Source organism: Dreissena polymorpha, chromosome 9 (assembly GCF_020536995.1).
Source record: "Dreissena polymorpha isolate Duluth1 chromosome 9, UMN_Dpol_1.0, whole genome shotgun sequence".
Taxonomy (NCBI): domain Eukaryota; kingdom Metazoa; phylum Mollusca; class Bivalvia; order Myida; family Dreissenidae; genus Dreissena; species Dreissena polymorpha.
The window spans coordinates 58447003-58468724 of record NC_068363.1 but is presented as its reverse complement, the minus strand read 5'-3'; the positions used below and the strand labels follow the sequence as shown (position 1 = coordinate 58468724).

General features: G+C 36.0%; 5 protein-coding genes across 5 annotated transcripts; 1 reads left to right on the top strand and 4 right to left on the bottom strand.

Moving 5' to 3' along the window:
* Positions 1-3410: 3410 nt before the first annotated feature.
* Positions 3411-4020, bottom strand: LOC127846779 (caveolin-1-like). The gene is made up of 2 exons (XM_052378284.1): positions 3958-4020; positions 3411-3734 (listed from the first exon to the last, which is right to left on the bottom strand). The coding sequence occupies exons 1-2, from the start codon at positions 4015-4017 to the stop codon at positions 3411-3413; spliced, it is 384 nt and encodes a 127-aa protein (XP_052234244.1). The 5' UTR covers positions 4018-4020.
* A 7421-nt stretch (positions 4021-11441) lies between these two features.
* LOC127845696 (caveolin-3-like) lies at positions 11442-12057 on the bottom strand. The gene is made up of 2 exons (XM_052376782.1): positions 11998-12057; positions 11442-11765 (listed from the first exon to the last, which is right to left on the bottom strand). The coding sequence occupies exons 1-2, from the start codon at positions 12055-12057 to the stop codon at positions 11442-11444; spliced, it is 384 nt and encodes a 127-aa protein (XP_052232742.1).
* An 886-nt stretch (positions 12058-12943) lies between these two features.
* Positions 12944-17350, bottom strand: LOC127843590 (uncharacterized). Its single transcript, XM_052373272.1, has 3 exons — positions 16850-17350; positions 16272-16594; positions 12944-16006 (listed from the first exon to the last, which is right to left on the bottom strand). The coding sequence occupies exons 1-3, from the start codon at positions 17229-17231 to the stop codon at positions 15542-15544; spliced, it is 1170 nt and encodes a 389-aa protein (XP_052229232.1). The 5' UTR covers positions 17232-17350; the 3' UTR covers positions 12944-15541.
* On the bottom strand, positions 17315-18707 carry LOC127846075 (uncharacterized). Its single transcript, XM_052377254.1, has 3 exons — positions 18679-18707; positions 17355-18424; positions 17315-17323 (listed from the first exon to the last, which is right to left on the bottom strand). Exons 2-3 carry the CDS (start codon positions 18420-18422, stop codon positions 17315-17317), a joined length of 1077 nt encoding a protein of 358 aa, XP_052233214.1. The 5' UTR covers positions 18423-18424; positions 18679-18707.
* Positions 18708-20905: 2198 nt separating this feature from the next.
* On the top strand, positions 20906-21515 carry LOC127843948 (caveolin-1-like). The gene is made up of 2 exons (XM_052373854.1): positions 20906-20965; positions 21192-21515. The coding sequence occupies exons 1-2, from the start codon at positions 20906-20908 to the stop codon at positions 21513-21515; spliced, it is 384 nt and encodes a 127-aa protein (XP_052229814.1).
* Positions 21516-21722: the final 207 nt, after the last annotated feature.

The following is a 21722-nucleotide window of genomic DNA, read 5'->3' as shown; positions in this document are numbered from 1 at the left end:
TCACACATGTCACACCTCAGCTCTCAGTGTCAATGTGTCGAGTATAAATGCCTCGTTTGAATGTTTCATGGCATTGTGACCAAAAATCTCGTTTGCAGTAAAGTTCTGACTTTTTACAATGGACAACAAAGTTACTCTGATTAACCATGATGCCGAAATATTGGACCATCACATTAAGGTTTGTGATTTATTATATTAAAAAAAACACTACAACAAATTATCGTATTTAATGTACGTTAAGTCAATGACGTAACATCTGCTTTTGTGTTATCCTGGTGAAGGCGTAAGCCGAAACATTGAAAAAGTGGAAAAATATGTGTTTTTGTTGGATTAATCATACTATGATTTATTATATTTAATTGTGTTCTTACCTGATTAAAATTTTTGCTACTATATATCTAACGGAATGGCTTGAATGCAAGTGATTATAATTTATATCATATTAAAAATCAGGCAATCATGAATAAATTGTATTTGGAGTAGTTTTATTTCCCTGTATGTATTTATTTATTTTAAGGTTCAATTTAAGAACGTTCTAGCAGAACTCACTGGATTGATTGAGCCTGGAAGCTCGCTTACACGTGCTTCTCGTACCTCTGTAACGAGATTTCTACATTCTTCGGAGGCATCTTCATCGCCGCTTAGTGAGCATGGAAGTTCTTCGGGGTCGCTTTCTGCCATGTCTAGTTGTACATGTGCGAGATGAACTGCGCCGTGTTGACCCCCGCGCGTGCCTCTTGTTCTGCATCGTGCAGCAGGCGTGTAGACATATCTTCCACAGTTTCAAGAAATAGACGCTTTGATAAAATTTAATGTGAAAACAATTGATTTGTAATTTACTGCAAATGATTGTACTTTCCTCCTATAACAGAATATGTTTTCAATATATATTTTACAAATAAAAATGTGAGAATCACAATGAGTTAGTACTATTAGTAAGGCGCTAGTGGCAGGCATTAAGCTTCCAGTAATATAATTGTTATATAGTATGGCGAATTCAGCAACAAATCACTAACTTTTCGTCAAACTTCTCATATATTACACTAAACCTACGGTGGCTTAGAGGTTACATTCACTCTTCTTTTTTTAATTGCTATCATTTTTTTCTTTCTCGTTCCCACGACATGCTTTCTCTAGGGAACGACTTACTAACTCGTGGGAACGAGTAAGCTATGTCGTTGAAACTTTTTACTAACTTGAGGGAACGTGATAGAAAAAAGGGATGCAGATCTATATAGAGGAGTTTAATAATAAAAAAGAGCGCTACAGCAAATAAATATGGATGCATCAAACAAAGGAGGAGAGCATTTTGCACTCCTCTATTTTTTTATCTCGTTCCCACGACAAAACAACTCGTTGTCATGAGTAAGTAAGTCGATTCCTCGAGTTAGTATGTCGTGGGAACAAGATAGAAAAAAAAGAGGAGTGAATATCACCTCGTTTAGCTCAAGCAGACATTAGAAAATTACTGGGTTAAACGACGCCATATCCGCAAGTTAAGGTTTACTCGAGTCGTGACGCGTACAATCGCTGCCGCAACTTGATTGTTACGCCGGAATTAGCTGCCAAAATAAAATATCTTGCTCATTACTTAAATTTCCGTTTTCCTTTTCTTATGCATTAAATTTGGAATCTTAAATTTCACGACAAGCGCTTTTAAATTGTAAAACTATACGGTATTGCCGAGAAAACAGTTTAAAATGCACGTTAATGTGTTTTTGCCGAAACAAAGATTGAACTGAATATTTATAAACTGAGAAGGTTCATCTAACACTCCGTGATTATTTCTAACTTTGCAATGTTCGTTAGTGCTTTAGGTTGCATAAGGTATGGATCGGGAATGTGTGTCAGCATTCTTACACAAGAAGCCCCACTTGTCCGGTGAGGTGGCCACCAAACAAACTCACATGCTTCCGGGAATGGTTATTGAACCCGGTCCGTAAGTCGAGAACCGCGTGTTGCAACCACAATGGTCACCTGACAGCACAATAAAGGCGAATAAAGCTTAAAATAACTTGTTTGTTTAAAATGATTCACGTATTTCTGATTTCTTTTGCAAACACCTGAGAAAAACAATATCACTATGTTTTCGCCGATTATGGGCTTGGTTTGTGGGTCATATACCGGGAAGATATATCTTTGTCTTTACACAGAAATACTCCGGAATGCTGTTACCGCTTAAGATACATTCATATATCTGAGTAGCATGCCTATCGCAAACAATGCGATATCTCTTCAGATACATTTAGATATCTGAGTAACACGCCTATCACAAACATTGCGATATGTCTTCAGATACATTCAGATATCTGAGTAGCACGCCTATCGCAAACATTGTGATATCTCTTCTGATACATTCAGATGTCTGAGTAACACGCCTATCACAAACAATGTGATATCTCTTCAGATATATTTAGATATCCGAGTAGAAAGCCTATCGCAAACATTGCAATATCTCTTCAGATTCATTCAGATATCTAAGTAGCACACCTATCGCAAACATTGCGATATCTCTTCAGATTCATTCAGATATCTGAGTAGCACGCGTATGACAAACATTGCGAAATCTCTTCAGATACATTTAGATATCTTAGTAGCACGCCTATGACAAACATTTTGATATCTCTTCAGATTCATTCAGATATCTTAGCAGCACGCCTTTCGCAAACAATGCGATATCACTTCAGATTCATTCAGATATCTGAGTAGCACGCCTATGACAAACATTATGATATCTCTTATGATACATTCATATATCTGAGTAGCACGCCTATCGCAAACATTGCGATATCTCTTCGGATACAAACATATATCTGAGTATCCCTCCTATCACAAACATTGCGAAATCTCTTCAAATACATTAAGATATCTAATATAAAGAAGTGAAACTCCAGCTGCTGGAAGAATAACTCGTATCACAGCATAATGATCTTCCTCCGCGCCAGTGTGCAGGTAAGCACTTTGGGCCTTCAAGGCCCTGTTTGTAACGTGTGGGGTGTTGAATATCAAATGCGCTTTTATGCAGAGTAAATTATTTATATTGAGTATATTATGCGACAGTTCATTATTTGTTATGCTCCGACAAATGCATGTATCGTTTATTAAATTCTAAGGTATGTGTTGTTTGTAGTACAGCTCAACTGTTTGATGTACATGAATTCGTAATTTTGTAAAATGTAATCTTTAATTTATCTTAATCTTTCAACCAACGTCAACAAAACATGGCGGATTTGAAAACACGAGAAAAACAATCAGTCACGAAACAAAAATATTTGCGATGCAATATTAATTTTATTTTTACAAATATGATATTATTATGTAAAAGGAATATATAACACATTTCTGTTGACCATAAATAAAGATAACTAACAAATAATTTGGTTTACATGCACACTGTTGTAATATAGTATCTATTTCTTGAAATTGTGGAAGAATTGACCACACGCCTCACAGCACGGTTCAATGCAGCACGCGAGACAAGTGCGGGTCATCTTTGAGAAAACAGCGCAGTTTATCTCGCACATCTTCAACATCGGAGTGATGAACCAGACATGGTAGAAGGCGACTGAGGCGAACTCGCAGCCCCACTCAGCGGCGATGAAGATGCCACACAATAGCGTAGAAATCTTGTAACAGAGTCCGAGCCAGCACGAGAAGCACGTGTACGCGAGCTTCCAGACGCAGTCGATCGAGTGCGCTCCTTCCGGTTCTGCGAGGACGTCTTCGAATTGGACCTATAAATAAGGTAAGGAATGTATATTATTTAACACTAAAATATTTAATGAAGTATTCATCTTTTCTAAGCAAAAAAACGGCATTCAGCTAAATAACTTTAAAAACAATGCGACATGTATCATTTACTTAATGTACACTAACATTTTTGCGGTAACGTATTAGCAAATGTTAAATAGCGATTTTAACCAAGTTGAGAAAAGGATTTTCAATCTTTAAACCAACCTTGATGTGATCGTTCAGGTGATTGGGATCGCGGTTCACGAGATCAACTTTATCGGCCATCGTAGAAACTAAGAAAGTTTTATGTTAAATCTTTTATTCAACGAGATTTCAGGTCACAATGACTTGAAGATGGGAAGTAGAGATTTATACCTTCTTCCAGGCCACTGCAAGCTGATACTTTACAAGAGTGTGAATAAATGTTCACAGAGTGTGATAAACTTCAGCTTCAATATGGGAGTCAGGTATAAAGGATTAATCACTAGATCAGATAGAGATAATCAGCGTGTTGAATTGTGATGACAGATTTCGCTGATTTAGATTAATCGGTCGCGAAGAATTGTAGTCACTGATTGTAATCTTGTTGTTTGTCAAAGATGTGAAGGTAGACAATATATCATAATGTATTTAATACACGAGCTGATTGAGCTTAAGACATTTGATTTAAATTGAATATGTTCGTTACTACAATATCTTGTGATATTCTTCTTTAACATAATATTTGTATATATTTTACAAATAAAACTGTGAGAGTAAGTAAGTAAGTTTATTGTAAACAAAGGCCTCCGGCCCATAATACATCATGTTTACAAAATATATATATACAGATTATACAGAGAGTTGTCCCTACCTATATATATATATATATATATAAACAAAAACGCTGTATTATTTTTTGCCGAAGCTTTCGACCTCACGGTCTTCATCAGCGGCCATTTTTTATTTTCAGATGTTCAAAAAATAAATAAATAAATAAATAAATAAATAATAAAAAATTGTGATATATATATATATATATACAATATCATTGAATGGAATAAAAAAAACAAATACGAACAAACATACTTCCACTACAAGTATTACGTTCCATATGAAGAACGTATTTAATGGTAAACATAAAAGGCTATTTTTTAAATAACAAACTCATTTTCATTTCTTAACAGATCAAAGAAATTTGAAACAGTTTGCCTGCCATGATACCAATTATACAAATAGATTTGCCTAATGTCAGCATATTTAGAGCATTCAAACAAAAACATGATATTCATCCTTTGTTTTTACAGATTCATTTTCTAATTGACAATGTGCACATATTCTAAGATTTCTTGGTATTCCTAATTGTCTACCTAACTCTATTTGAAACCTATGGCTTGAACAACGAAATCTCGCTAACGCTTGTCTGCAATTAAATGGCATTTTTATGTCTAAATATCGTTCCGTGTTTAATAAGCTTTTAAATTGTCTGTAAGTATCGCATCTTGAAGAGTCATTTATATTTTCGTGCCATGTTTGAGTTGCACAATCAGTTAGGCGTTGTTTAAAACGGAGCATGAATAAATCAATATCACCAACATCCTGTGAGAGCCAAATAAAGCCGAACCCATATTTAAAAAGAAGCTCCTTTACATCCGTAGCCCAATTTCGCCTTTCAATATCATCTAATGACTTTAACATTTTATAACAGTTTTTTGGATATCTTCTATCAGGCATCTGGAGAAGTTTACAACAGTATTTTATACATTTTGAATGATAAATGACGTACATTGGTAAACGACCACATTCTCCTAAAGCTACACAGTTATTGACCGTAGTTTTTACGCCCAGAAAGTACTTGCAAGCTTCAATTTGTGCACGCTCTATTGAATCACTATATGTGAATCCCCAGATTTCTGATCCGAATGTGAGTATGAGTGTTACCATGGCATCAAATAATTTAAAGAACTCTGTACAGCAGAAATATCCGAACGGAATTTGGTATTCTTTAATGGCAAATAATGCTTTTCGCTCCTGCGCGGCTAATTTAGTTTTTGCAGCCGACCAGCATAACTTTGGGGTATATAGGATGCCCATATATTTATAGACGGACGTTATATTTATTGGACAATTATTGAAATACCATTTTTCATAGTGACGTAATGGACCCCCATTTCTAAATACCATAACCTCAGTTTTTTAAGATTTAAATTCATGCTTGTTAAGGTACAACATTCTGCAATAGCATTTATCTGCAACTGAAGATTTACAGCAGTATCTGCACAATTTGCAATATCATCAGCAAAAAGTATACAAAATATGTCAGGGATATCGTTTGTTACAAATATTCCAGTATCGCACTTTTGTCGAATAAATGAACACAGATCATTTATACTAGTATATAAAATAAAAATAATCGGCGAGCACAAGTCGCCCTGTCTAGTGTCGATATTACAAGTAAACGGGCTCGAAATAGCACCGGGGCTCGTGCGTACATAACTTTTAAGTTTAGAATACATAGAGGTCAATACTTTAAGCACGTTGCCCTATTTTCCTTTACGCATAAAGCATAATAACAGTTTATGATGCACCAAGGAATCGAACGCCTTTAAAAAATCCACATATAACACATAGAATCTACCCCCAGGCTTAGAAATATATTTTTGCACCAAGCTCTGTTAAATAAACATATTATCGGTAACCGAATATCCTGCTCTAAACCCAGCTTGCGCCTCATCAATTAAATCTAATTTATTTGCAAACCTGATTAATCTATTATTAATGATGCCTGCAAATATTTTGTACATAACGTCAACTAAAGATATACCTCGATAATTTGAAGGATCACTTCGCGAACCCGATTTATGTAAAGGTACGATAATACTTTCACTCCAAGCATCAGAAAAGCTGCTGGAAGATAAAATCTTATTGAAAAGTACATTTAAAATAGGAGTTATAACGTGTTTAGTATTTATGTAAAATTCCGCCCCGATCCCGTCTTTACCTTGAGATTTTCCACGTTTAAGCTTACTGATACTTGTTTTTATTTCGTCGTCTGTAATTGGCGAATTTAATATATAATCGGCCTGGTCGTTATTATACGCATTTGCATGTACATCAAAATTTAGTAGTGGGTTTTCTGATTCTTTAAATAGCAAAGATTTAAAGTATTTAACCCACTCATTGGGATTGATAGGTGCATTTGTTGTTGCTGAAAACCTATTCTTTTTAATAACCGACCAAAAATACTGCGGATCTTTACGGGAGTCAAAACTTTACGTTTTTTATTTTGGTAACGATTTTTTTTTGCATGACTTAAGTTTTTGAAAGACCGACGTGCATTTTTGTACAAATGAAAATCGACCGGTTCATTGGACCAACGAAAACGCCTGAGCAACGAATATTTTTCTCGCTTGGCCTTACTACACGCACTATCCCACCAGAGCGGATTATTTTGGTATTTATTAAAATTGCGCCTTCTTGTGTGCATATACTCCGCAGCGGTTTTGTAAATAGAGATAATCGTTTGCACAGCATCGTTTACATTTCCATTTATGCAATTTAAAATATAATCGCGGCATCTTTGTAAGTTTTCTGTCAATATTTTTTTTAATGAATCACAATGTTTTTCATTCCATTTATAAGTGTCATAGTTTTGAGTATCGTTTGGTGAAGAATGCTTTTCGTGATTTAGGGAACCTGTAAACTGTAATTGGCAGTATACAGGAAAAAGATCAGAAATATCATATGGTTCTACATTAAAGTTAGAAACAAATGGAAATAATTCTGTAGATACAATATGATAATCTACTACACTGTGGCCCCCATTTGCCACGCATGTAAAATTTCCAAATTTATCCGAATGCAACCTGCCATTTAAAATGTGAATATTATGCGTACAACATACTTCAACTAATGTTTTTCCAAAATTATTATAATACATATTATCCTTATTTTCCCTAGGCATGTTAAAAGAATCTTCGTCATACTCTACCTCAGCATCAAAAATATGTTCTAATGTATCAAACGGGATATAATCTAAACAATCTTTTGTTCTTGCATTAAAATCTCCCGCTTAAAACAAGTAACACTCGGGATAGCTAGATTTTAAAACAGAAATATTGATTTCAAGCAATAGGATACCATTACTTTCATTTTCTTTTAAAGATATAGGAGAACCTTCAGGGGAAACATATACAATATATAAAATAATATCTTTCATGGCATGAAAAATACTCGACTTAATATATAAAACAATACCATCAACAATATCATTATTAATTCTTCTCACCAAACTTGACTGGATTAAATGTTTTCTAACAAAAACACTCACACCACCACTATTTCGAATAGCATTTACAGGTTTATATTGAACAGTATCAAAGTGGACATACGAGTTTAGAAACGTATCAAATTCCCCAGTAAGATTACTCCAAGTTTCTAATAAGCCGCAAATATCGTAGTTATTTAAAAATTGCTTGACTTCCGCGTCATTTTTATATTTCAATAGTCCATTTATATTCCAGGTTAAAATGCCTAAATGTTTATACACGATATCGGGCTGTGTGTTTGGACCTTGGCCAGATTCCTAGTCGACGTCCGTCTCCCCTCCCGCCGACTGTTGATCATCATCGCACTGTGGGCGCCCTCTCCGCTGTTCGTCGCCTATGAAATTCCTCGCGCCTATGTTTTCCCGCCTTTCCTTCCCGCGCGTCCTTGAGTTTCGCTCGTGGAATCTGGTTCCCGGCTGCCCACGTGCGTGCCCTACTTCGTAGATTGACTGGTTCTCTTCATCGTACTCATATACAGTATTTTTCGGCGTAAGCTGTATTAAGCCAGCTTTTCACCCTGACTTGACCTTTGTAAGTGTCCAATAATATTCAAATAAAATTTCCCGCGGCTAGGTACGAATGAATACACTTCATTTATTCCATTGGCTGATTTGAGTATAACACCAGAACATTGGAAACATATCCGCGTCTTTGTAACACTGTTTTACTGCATGAAACAATTTTATCTCTAATGAAAAGGCTCAATAGATAGAACAGTTTTACAATCAATTTTCGACATAAATACAGTTTGTGCGTTCACCTTTTATTTTCAGAGAATTACCAGCGCAAAAGCGTTTATACTAAAGGCTATATTATCATATTTAGTACTTACTTGCATTGCATTTCAACCCCCGAGGTTTCGGGTCAATTCGCGGCCAGTGTGTGAAAGTCAGAGTTTATATACAGTTCATCACCGGAGTTCGTAGACGGGGTTGCGATCTTTTCATTGAAGGAAAAAATTGGAATCTATGCTATTTTTGTCTGATGGAGTACATAGTTCGTTTAGTCGCTTTGTCGATATATCAATATTTTAGGCACAGCTGTTGCCTTGGTCGTGTACAGTTGGCGTAAACAAGCCGTCGTTTCAGCAGCATAATTGTTACCTAACTTTAATGCATTGCATTCCAATCCGCAAGGTATCAAGGTCAGTTTGCGGTCAGTTGCAGAAATCTTTATATAAACGCCGTCTCGTAAACTTTGTGCACTTGAAGTCTGTTTTGATCAGAAAGATACTAAATAAAGATATTCGGCGATATTATTGTGGTATGTCATTCATCGATTTTTAATATGTTTTCAACATTTGCATAATAAGGACCAATTTTGATAAAATTAATTAGAAATATTTATCCATTTAGACCAGTTTATTAAGCATGAGCACAATAATTCACTATACTATAATTATGCAATTTAATAAGATTCGAGTATTGCCGGCTGACCGTTTTCATGTTTCAAGGGTCACCTGACAGCACGATAAAGTCGAATAGAGCTTAAAATAAGTTGTTTATTAAAACAAATTCGCGTATTTCGGATTTCTTTTGCAAAATCCTGATAAAAACAATATCTATATTGTTTCACCGATTATGGGCTTAGTTTATTGGTCAAATACCTGGAAGATATATCTTTGTATCTATACGGAAATACTCCGGAGCGCTGTCAGGTGACCATTGTGGTTGCAACACGCGGTTCTCGACTTACGAACCGGGTTCAATAACCATTCCCGGAAGCATGTGAGTTTATTTTGTGGGCACCTCACCGGACAAGTGGGGCTTCTTATGTAATTGCCTCAACTACATCCAGACCTTGCAACATCTCTTCAGATACATTCTGATTTCTAAGTATCCCGCCTATCACAAACATTGTGATATCTCTTCAGATACATTTAGATATCTTAAAAGCACGCCTTTCACAAACATTGTGATATCTCTTAAGAAACATTCATTTATATCTGAGTAGCACGCCTATCGCAAACATTGCGATATCTCTTCATATTCATTCAGATATCTGTGTAGCACCATATCACAAACATTGCGATACCTCTTAAGATACATTCAGATATCTTACAAGCACGCCTATCGCAAACATTGTGATATCTCTTTTGATACATTCAGATATCTGAGTAGCCCGCCTATCACAAACATTGCGATGTCTCTTTAGATACATGCATATAATTTGATCTGAGTATTCCTCCTATCACAAACATTGCGATATCTCTTCAGATACATTCAGATATCTGAGTATCCCTCCTATCACAAACACTGCGTTATATCTTCAGATACATTAAGATATCTGAGTATCACTTCTATCAAAATCACTGCGATATCTCTTAAGATACATTCAGATATCTGAATATCCCTCCTATCACAAACATTGCGATATCTCTTCAGATACATTCAGATATCGGAGTATCACGCCTTTCACAAACATTGCGATATCTCTTTAGATACATGCATATATCTGAGTATCCCTCCTATTACAAACACTGCGTTATATCTTCAGATACATTCAGATATCTGAGTATCACTCCTATCAAAATCACTGCGTTATATCTTCAGATACATTCAGATATCTGAGTTTCACTCCTATCAAAAACACTGCGATATCTCTTCAGATACGTTAAGATATCTGAGTATCACTTCTATCAAAATCACTGCGATATCTCTTAAGATACATTCAGATATCTGAATATCCCTCCTATCACAAACATTGCGATATCTCTTCAGATACATTCAGATATCGGAGTATCACGCCTTTCACAAGCATTGCGATATCTCTTTAGATACATGCATATATCTGAGTATCCCTCCTATCACAAACACTGCGTTATATCTTCAGATACATTCAGATATCTGAGTATCCCTCCTATGACAAACAATGCGATATCTCTTCAGATACATTCAGATATCTGAGTATCCCTCCTATGACAAACAATGCGTTATCCCTTCAGATACATTCAGATATCTAAGTATTCCTCCTATTACAAACACTGCGATATCTCTTCAGATACATTCAGGTATCTGAAATTCACTCCTATCACAAAAGTTGTAATGCAGAGTAAACTATGCATATTGAGTATATTTTGCGACCGTTCATCATTTTTTATGCTCCGACAATGCATCTTTTATAACATTTTTAGGTAAATGCTGTATGCAAATGAATTAGTATTTTTGTAGAATTTAATCTTTAATTTATCTTATTCTTTCAACCAATGTAAACAAAACTTGGCGGATTTGCAAACACGAGGAAAAATAGTCACGAAAAATCAAATTGGCAATACAATATAAATTTTATTTTTACAAATATGATATTATAATGTTATAAAATGTATCACACATTTCTGCTGACCATACATGAAGGTAACTCACAAATAATTTAGTTTACATGCACACTATTCTAATAAAGTATCTATTTCTTGAAATTGTGGAAGAATTGACCACACGCCTCGCAGCACGGTTCAATACAGCACGAGAGACAAGTGCGGGTCATCTTTGAGAAAACAGCGCAGTTCATCTCGCACATCTTCAACATCGGTGTGATGAACCAGACATGGTAGAAGGCGACTGAGGCGAACTCGCAACCCCACTCAGCGGCGATGCAGATCCCACACAGTAGCGTAGAAATCTTGTAACAGAGTCCGAGCCAGCACGAGAAGCACGTGTACGCGAGCTTCCAGACGCAGTCGATCGAGTGCGCTCCTTCCGGTTCTGCGAGGACGTCTTCGAATTGAACCTATAAATAAGGTAAGAATTTATGTTATTTGACATTGACTTAATATCTTAGTTTTCATCTTATCTTAGTAAAAATCAGCATTGAACTAAATGACTTTATATAGAGTAACAACAACCCGACATTAGTTATCATTTACTTAATGTACACTAACTGTTTTGCAGTAACGTATTAGTTAATGTGTAAAACCGATTTTTATCAAGTTTAAAAAAGAATTTACAATCTCAAAACAAACCTTGATGTGATCGTTCAGATTATTGGGATCGCGGTTCGTAAGATCAACTTTGTCGGCCATCGTTAAAGTAAGAACGGTTAATGTTAACTTCTTTATTCGACGAGATTTCAGGTCACAATGAATTGAAGATGGAAAGTAGAGATTTATACCTACCACCAGGCCACTGTAATCTGATACTTTACAAGAGTGTGAATAAATGTTCACAATGTGTGATAAACTTCAGCATCAATATGGAGTCAGGTATACAGGATTAATCACTAGATCAGACAGAGATAATCAGCGTGTTGAATGGTGATGACAGATTGCACTGATTGCGATCAATCCGTCGCGAAGAAATGCGTTCGCTGAATTCCATCTTGTTGTTTGACTCAATATTTTGATCCCATTGAATACACAAACTTTATGGGCAAATTTAATAGGTTAAAAATGTATTTGATTATCAATAATTAAATAATCAAAAACAAGTTTTTATGAATTATTAGTCCTGGGTGCATTTATATAAAATGCAATTATATATGTGATTAATATGTTTGTATCATAACCTGGTCAAGCGATAGACGCGTTAGAGTTACATCTCGAATACGAAACGCAACTGATTTCATAACACGCATTTACACTCATAAACACTGCGATTTATTTTAATATACAATTTACAGGGCATTATAAAGAAAGGCTTAGTGGATCCGAAAAAAATGCGGATTTCGTATATAATTCGTATATAATCCACATAATTCATATAATTGTTAAATATGTGTTTTTTGTTGGTTTTTTATGAAATTAAAATCAGTCGCTATCACGTTCTTGATTTCAAAATGAACCCGCATTGCCGCTGCATTCGATATATTTATAATAATTCGAACGTAAACGTGTATATTGTTTTAATTTATGTTTATATAATTGAAACAGAATCGAATTTATGATAAATACAATGACTTGAGGTATATAAATGTCAAAACAAATTATTGAAAGAAGAACGACATGATGAATAGTTGATAAATCAATACACGTACTTATATAAATCAAGTCAGTACGTAAGTTGCCATGGAATACAAGTAATAAACGGTGAAAACGAGTCAAAATGTGTGTGAACATTATAATTATACTACTATGATCCATGACTTCAAAACTAGACATCAAATTGTATGTGACTTCCGTGTCCTTACGTGCGTGCCTACAGCATTCTTTTAGTGCGGTAGGTCATGGGACTTCCAAAATGTGTTAAGTCTCTATAAGTCTTCAGAGATGCATGTATACCCTTTTAAGCAAACTCTATTACTCGTACAAGCATTTTGCTTTGCTTCCTCACCCTGATTACAAGCGTATCAAGAGTATTGTGCATTGTGTGTACATTTGTTTTATTTCCAAAATGGCTTCAACGATTTTTGTTTTTATAATTACGTAAGGCTTTGGATACATTAATTTGATACATACAGGCGGAATTCAGTGTACAAATACCACCGTATCAGAGACAATGCGCGTTCTTACCTGCAAAATAGTGACTCAAGAGGACAAGCTTAAGGTCTGTTTTTGTATATTTTGTCAGTCATTTTTATTTTTCAATAACTTCGTTGTAGCTATTTTGTAACTTCTTATAAAAAATATTCATCAATAAAAGCTTATCCAGGCAACAATTGTTCGATATTTTTCGTCATGGTTTCAATGCAATTAATATTTGACCATAATTAGTGCGTGTGTAGATAACGGAGCAGCGCTAACAAGTAGTGGAGAAATCCTCTCATGGTGAATCCAAACATAAAAGCTATAAATGTAACTAGAAAACAATATTACACATTCACGTGTATAATACATTTATAAAAAGTATTGATTCTGTTAGTAGTTCCTTTTTGTCATATTCATAAAAAGTTTCTGTTATCGTGGATAATCAAGATCGTTGACAGCATTCTTTTTCTGGTGAAAGCGTCCAGTTTAGCGTTCCCAGCTTGCGTTTTGGCACATGGCGTAAGGAACATCAGACATCATTAAATGAGTGTGTTCGACCAGGTGAAAACAAATACTGGAAGTGCGTACATAGACACAACGGGAATTTTCTCAGCTTCCAAGAACAACGTCTACGGTTTCCATCTGTCAGTCATTGTCGTGGTTTTGAATGTTTTGTACTTTCATATCGTCAAGAACGGCGAAAACTTTGACACGATGGTTATATATGGCAACGGGCATTTCACCACTGAAGGCGAGTTCTGGAACATTGAACTAATGAAAGGTGACGAAGTTTGGATCCGAACTGAAACGAACTACATTGAAGGGCATCTCGGTATCATTTAAGGAAGGTGTAACACGCAGGTTTCGGGCTTCTTAATCATCTAGTCACGCTTCAGCGGTTCAAATAATATCGAATGAACAAATGATTTAACTGCACTTACATTATACACTGAACAGCTTTTCTTATTTGACACTTTTAGTTGTTATATTCTCTTACCAGAATTTACGAATTTACACGATATTTTGGCCAGGTATTTTTCGTATATTAGCATAAATATCTTCTTCTTCCCGTCAAGTGCAAGGATTCTCTGCAGCATTGACGCATTGTGACTGTACAAGGTCGTTGTGAGGTAGAAAAAACTAAATGAAGGATAAAATCAGGTAAAAACTGTGCTTTTGATCTAGGACTGAGTGACCAGGCAGGCGTTGAAGCTGTGTCAAAGGCAGCTGTTTCCAGAGTCGGTTGGCTGCTAGGAAGAAGGAGTGCATGTACAGGTCTCTTCGGCAGATTGGAACCAGGAAACATACAAATGTCCCTCTCTGTAGGGACACAGTAGCTGGGTTGAGGTAAAGGTTGCCTTGTATTTCTAGGAGATAGTGGGTTATCCTGTACATCAATACCAGTCGGGAGTCAGTACGCCGGGTTTGCAGGGATCGCAGAGAGGCGATCGTTTGGCTTGTGCTGCGTGTTGTCCTGTAGTCTCCCTTCACGAACCAGGCAGCTCTGCGCTGTACTGCTTTTAGCTGGGATATGTTTGCCGCAGTATATGGTCCACATACTGTCGACACGTACTCCAGGTTTGGTGCGCTAGTGGCTTGTAGCATTGGTCCTTCACATCAGTCGGACAAGTTTTGTTTCGTCTCATTACCCTCTCCGAAAATGCAGACGTAATCTTCAGATATGTTTATTTAGCATAATTATTAAACCTGTCACAGTATGATTTCATGTGCGCCATTATGGCCCTCTTGTTCAGTGTTTTGGGTTATAATTATGCCTTTTTTATTAACAATTATTGATTTTATTCTGCGACAGTTTATTCCTTCATATACTCCGACAAAAACATAAGTCGTTAAATCCGTTACAATATGTTCGTTGTTTGAAGTACATATATGTGTAAGCATTTCTAATACTTCGATTGTTTGATATTATTCAAAACATTTTCTGTAGAATAAAAAAAAATTACATGTTCATTGTTATACCACATGTGATCGCATTATTGTGCATGTATTTGTAACATTTTTTTATCCACAAGTACACACGGTGCAACCCCTAGTTTAAACCATTAATTGTAAAAAAAGTCGACAAATCAATCGATTCTCAGATTTAAACACCCTCACATCGCTGGTAAATAATATTTTCTTCGTTTTCAGCTTCATTTTCCACATCGTCAACCTCATGCTCTGTATGTTCTTCCGATTCCAATGACTCTTGCTCTATTTTGAAATCCTCTTCTGTTACAGTCCTGTAGTAAAGGTAACACGTTATAAGCGCCTGCCATTTTGCTGCATTATGGTCAGGCCTTTTCGTCCAGGAATCTTTGAATAAAGACATTGCTGACTCCAAGTGACCCATATCTCTTAGAATTGTTCCCACTAAATTAAAGCCAGTCTCAGCATGACACAGGTTGAAGTCTTTCTCCAAAAAAATGTTCAAGAACAAAAATGCATCGTTCCTGTCACGTCTGTGTCCCAACTTCTTGTGGACCAGGTAGAGCATGTAGTACAAAAGAACTTTAGAGTCGACGGCAACGAAATCAAACCAAAAATTCACATCTTGGCTAAATTCGGTCTGTAAAGTTCATAATAGATAAAGACAGTTTGCATAAATATAGAATAGTATTACAAATATGTAAATATCTGTATGGTTATCAGAGCAACATCTAGATTAGTTTACATAGTGCATATGTCGTTGTGTCCTGTTAACAAGGGACGCAAGACCACATACCTATTACGTTTTAAATGCTATCGATGTTCATTAAAATTTATTCAGAAAACCTTCTTTAATATGAAAATGCAAAGGATTCAAAAGACCACCTTACAAGCAATAACCTTACCTCAGAACAAAAGGAGCGGAACAACTCGTATTGGAGTTCTTTTGGAATTAAAGGCATTTCTGATGGCAGAAATATGACGCATGCACACGTATTCTCGCGTAACACTTCCGATGACGTCATTTTGTTGTTAATGATTTTGTTCACGAGTCTATCATTGATCAAGACTGTGTGCGTAAAATCTTCCCTCTTTCTGCCACACATACCGATAGTAATAAGATCCGGAGCAATCTCTCTTTCTTTGTCATTGAGTAGCTTCAAACAGTCTTCATACTTTTCCATAGCATACAGGATAGCGGCTAGTTTAATTGATCCCGAAAGTGCGTCTGAAAAAAAACGCAACAACTTTGATATGAAATATAGAAACATGACGAAAACTGTCAACTTAAGAAATCAATTGGTTTGTTTCTGTAGTAAATATATACTAAAAAAATGGAAGAAATAAGTAAAACAAATTTATTTCAAAGTTTTATTGTGTACATGCAATTTGCAATACTATTTTAGTGAATTTAAATGGTAAATATATGATATTATAATGATTATGTATCATCTTGACTTATGCTACATATTTGTAAAATTACCTGAGTGTTGGCCAGTTTTTAAATGCGCCATCGCCTGTTCGTATGTGTCGCCATTGGGCTGCAACAACGATTTAGATGCAAGCTGCGAGCCATAACTAGTGAGTAGGAATGGAAGAACATATTCACTGGCTTGCTGAACGTAATTTAATTGCTGTGACGTCATTTCGCTCATCTTGGTGGTATTTCGCAAGAGCCCGATAAGTCTCCTGTGATATGTTATACATGTATCAAGATCGTCACCCGCACTAACGTGTTGTAGCAGACCAATCCAATGGTATGCTGTTTCACAGATAAACGAATAGTGCAGCCTGTGAACAGACAAATGCAGTGTCCGTTTAGCTTCTCGAAAATAATTATCGCTTTCTTCAGCATGATCTGGCATTCCCAAACCGTCTGCGACGCAAGGTTCCAACGAACTTCGAAGCAAACTCCCTACTCTGTCACATTTCAATGACCGTAAGTATTCTATGGGGTCTTTCAGAATATTATCGATTATACATGTCACCATTTTGCATATTTGTTTGCTTCCCTTCCAAATGCTTACCGGTGGCATGAAAAAATTTGGGACGAATCCATTCCGAATCCAGATCTTAAGCAAATGCAAACATTTCACAAAACACGCAACTAAATTGCTTTCCACCCATATCGATGGGTGAGTTTGCTCAATTGACCAAAAAATGCTTGTTTTGCACTGATATGAGGTGAGTGACTTGCCAGGAACTACAGGTTTGACAAAGTCTTCCTTCACCATTTTCAAAAGAATGTAACATTTAAACTGTGTTGGGTTCAAATTCAGCATGATTTTGCGTTCCTGTAGGGAAAACGACAATCGCCATTGTAGATGCTTCTCTTGTGTTTCAGAATGTCCCGTGGGCACAAAAAATATACCGAATGAACCGAAATCCCCGGCCATGTCTGTACTTGGAAACCCATACTTTCGCTTCCTTGTCAAAAATTCCTCTGCAACTGATGGCCACTTTGCGCATCGGAAAGAAGGAATATAGTCGAGATCAGTAAAACCAGGTCGTTTAAAGGTTGTAGCAGCAGGTCCGTTCCTTTCATCCTGGTCCATGGCGTCTACCATGCAACTGTTTGTGATCACAAATCGTCCGTTAATGTCCATGCATATATTAAAAAACAAGTCCGGGTCTATCGGTTCTGTGTCAACTGCGGACATGAATTCCAGTTTACAGAAACCTATCGGCGTTTCTTCGTCACTGAGCATTATAAGATATGTATAATCGGCATCGCCATGTTCCGTTCTGTACCTGACGTTCATGTCATCGAAGCGTACATCGTCGCTCGTTTCAAACACCGGGTATATTCGAAAACACATCATTATATCAGTATCAGAATTCATTCCCGGGGTGGTAGTTCCTTCAGACATGCTCCCGAAAGTATAAATAGCAACATCACTTCTCTCTATGACGTTCGTAAGACTTGCAAGAACATCGCCAACAAGCGCTTTATGTTGCCTGGTATGTCGGACGTATTCAGAAGCTCCGGCAACATCGAGGACTTTAAACAAGTGCCTCGAGACAGAGGCCATATCTTCTCTGGTATAATGCGCCATTCCTAGAAGGAAAACATTCGTATTTGTAAATATATGCATACATATGGACATATTATACTAGTATTGCGTTATAATGCTACGTTTCTTGAATATTTATATTTTTAACGTTTAGTAAGATTACAAATTAAAGTACAGTACAAATTGCTTTTTTAAAACAAGCATTTCTTACTATGTCCTTGTAAAAATCATAGCACAAATATGAATATTCTAATACTCCAACAAAATTCAACACACAAACAACACACATAAATCATACCGCGACAACCGCGTCCTAAGCAAATAATATGCAATTTACGACTGTACTTGTAATCAAATTTCAGTGCATGTAAATGTCCTACTATTGGATTTTAAAGGGAGATTATACGATTTTTATACGTGTTAAATTATAATATATTTATAAAAATATGTTACAATAACACACAATAGGCAAGACAAATTATACATTGAAGACGAATTTCATAAAATGCAGCAAAGAAAAATAAGCGCCCCGAGCCGATTGTGACAAAAGTTATTTCGTACATATTTTCCTACAATAACCGAAGCATTCGTCTTTTTATTAGGATCAGAGTAAGTGTTCGTGTGCCGTTTGAATAGATATCGTTGCAAGAAATTAAAATGATCCGTTAAACTAAATTTAGATTCACATCGTACATGCATGATATAAATGCTGGCGAATTCGCCTGTACAGACATTTTCGATTTCAGAATTAAAAATCTGGCTTAATTCGCATTTTTCGACAAAGGTTCTTCTTAACTTTTATTTTAATTTATATTCAAATATATGTATAATAAGTTTTTTACATATTTTATATAAATTTATAAATATTTGACAAAATCGTATAATCTCCCTTTAAAGTATAGTGTTGCTATTATAAAAAGAGCATAGCGTGAAGTGCGTCCAATTGATCGTCTATTGGAAATGTTGATCAATAACATACTGAATACAATCAGATATGACCAATTGTCATTTATGCGGTTGAAACTACACCGAACTAAATAAGTTTAATTTTAGTTAAAGCCATGTCACATCACAATATAAAATAAACCATCCAAGATTGACAATTAATTATGGTAAAGGGGAATATCAATAATATGTGCATGTATAAAAATAATTCTAATGAATCACTGTTTTCAATCAGATATGCATCTACATGTAGTTACACTGTTATATTGGTTCAATCGTTAACAAACATATCACATTTCCCAGACATATTTTTCCGATACACGTCTCCAGTTGTATACCAACCCACTTCTAGACAAAGAGCCTTCTTCAAAGTAAAACATTATTACACCGCAGTAGCATCGATAGTGCGCAATCTTATAGCGGTGCTTCATTTAAATTCCATTCATGACGATACTTTTAATATCACATAATTGTCCATTATTTTGAGATGTGTACACTTCTATAGTTTTTGCTCAAGATTGGAGTCCTTAATCAGTTGTAACGGCACGTTCTCGCGCGGTTCTCTCAATACGATAATTCATACTCGTTCACGAACCTACTTCATCAGGCGACGAAAATACTGATGATCGTTACAGAAAAAAGAGTCTGAAAAATAAAAATCGAAGACAGGGATCGATTTACGATTCATGATTCAAAGTATTGTTTACAGTAGACCGCTTCTCCACCAACTGTTGTAGCTCTTTTGGTAACAAGTAACTAAACTGATCAATATACAATTGCTTTAAAGATAGGAAAATACTACAACAATGCACCGTCATTTGCCGATACATATCTATCATTTAGTTTCATTATTAGTTTAAACCTATTATAGTTTAAACCTATTATAAGTTTAAACCTATTAATTTTAGCTCGATTGCATCGGCTCATTAAAGCGCTTTCGAGTCCGTTTCCTGGGCCTACTTAGTGTCTTTGGGGACGATCTAAAAAAATGCTCCCACATTGGGGATAGAATCCGTGACCTCCCGGGCGCAAGGCGTACACCTTATCCATTACACCACGGCGACAAGTCTCATTATTACTCTACAAACGGGATGTGTATATTCATTCATTGATTACAGTAACTAATCGCAATCAATGAAGACACGTAATGCTAAATAAAGGGTTTTTGGTTATTTTAATATGAAAATTCAAATACATGAATCCATGAATTTTAGCTTATTAAGTTAGTGCATTACATGAATTAAAATATTATATCAGCCTTCACATCGTTGTCAAACAACAAGATGAAAATTAGTGAATGCAATTCATCGCGACGGATTGATCGCAAAGCGCGCAAGATGTCATCACCATTTAATACACTGATTATCTCTATCTGACGGAGTGATTTATCTTTTATACCTGACTCCCATATTGATGCTGAAGTTTATCACACACTGTGAACATTTATTCACACTCCTGTAAAGAATCAGCTTGCAGTGGCCTGGTGGTAGGTATAAATCTCTACTTCCCATCTTCAAGTCATTGTGACCTTAAACCGCGTGGAAGTAAAGATTTCACATTAATTGTTCTGACTTTATACCATGGCCGATAAAGTTGATCTCATGAACCGCGATCCCAATCACCTGAACGATCACATCAAGGTTTGTGATATGGGTTTAAATCATTTCTTAATTCAGTGAAAATCTGTTTTTTTCTTTTCCTACTATATTACAGTAATAAACTTAATTGCATGCGTAGTAAGTGATAACACATATCGTGTTGTTTTTAACTGCATATAAAGTTATGGATTGTTGGCGAGGTTAAGATAAATACTACATTTTATAATAATTAATTGGTAAATTACATACACCCTTTCTTTATTTATAGGTTCAATTCGAAGACGTCCTCGCAGAACCGGAAGGAGCGCACTCGATCGATTGCGTCTGGAAGCTCGCGTACACGTGCTTCTCGTGCTGGCTCGGACTCTGTTACAAGATTTCTACGCTATTGTGTGGCATCTGCATCGCCGCTGAGTGGGGTTGCGAGTTCGCCTCAGTCGCCTTCTACCATGTCTGGTTCATCACACCAATGTTGAAGATGTGCGAGATGAACTGCGCTGTTTTCTCAAAGATGACCCGCACTTGTCTCTCGTGCTGCATTGAACCGTGCTGTGAGGCGTGTGGTCAATTCTTCCACAATTTCAAGAAATAGACACTGTATAAGCATGTTGGGCGTGTATACAAAATTATTTGTTAGGTAGTTTAATATATGATCATCCATCATTTGTAATATATTTTCATTACATGAAGATATTTCATTTTTGTAGAAATACAATTCATATCGTATTGCATATATTGTTGTTTCCTGACTGTTCTCTAGTGTTTGCGAATCCGCCAAAGTTTAACATTCTAACATTCT

What these genes read in the sequence shown, in the direction of transcription:
- LOC127846779 (XM_052378284.1), bottom strand. Translation starts at nt 4,017, where the DNA reads ATGGCCGATAAAGTTGATCTCGTGAACCGCGATCCCAATCACCTGAAC. An exon ending in ACCTGAACGATCACATCAAG is followed by an intron (nt 3,735 to 3,957) that starts GTTGGTTTAAAG and finishes CCTTATTTATAG; the next exon opens with GTCCAATTCGAAGACGTCCT.
- LOC127845696 (XM_052376782.1), bottom strand. Translation starts at nt 12,057, where the DNA reads ATGGCCGACAAAGTTGATCTTACGAACCGCGATCCCAATAATCTGAAC. An exon ending in ATCTGAACGATCACATCAAG is followed by an intron (nt 11,766 to 11,997) that starts GTTTGTTTTGAG and finishes CCTTATTTATAG; the next exon opens with GTTCAATTCGAAGACGTCCT.
- LOC127843590 (XM_052373272.1), bottom strand. Translation starts at nt 17,231, where the DNA reads ATGCCAGATCATGCTGAAGAAAGCGATAATTATTTTCGAGAAGCTAAA. An exon ending in AAAAACTGGCCAACACTCAG is followed by an intron (nt 16,595 to 16,849) that starts GTAATTTTACAA and finishes GTTTTTTTTCAG; the next exon opens with ACGCACTTTCGGGATCAATT. An exon ending in TCCGCTCCTTTTGTTCTGAG is followed by an intron (nt 16,007 to 16,271) that starts GTAAGGTTATTG and finishes TGAACTTTACAG; the next exon opens with ACCGAATTTAGCCAAGATGT.
- LOC127846075 (XM_052377254.1), bottom strand. Translation starts at nt 18,422, where the DNA reads ATGGCGCATTATACCAGAGAAGATATGGCCTCTGTCTCGAGGCACTTG.
- LOC127843948 (XM_052373854.1), top strand. Translation starts at nt 20,906, where the DNA reads ATGGCCGATAAAGTTGATCTCATGAACCGCGATCCCAATCACCTGAAC. An exon ending in ACCTGAACGATCACATCAAG is followed by an intron (nt 20,966 to 21,191) that starts GTTTGTGATATG and finishes CTTTATTTATAG; the next exon opens with GTTCAATTCGAAGACGTCCT.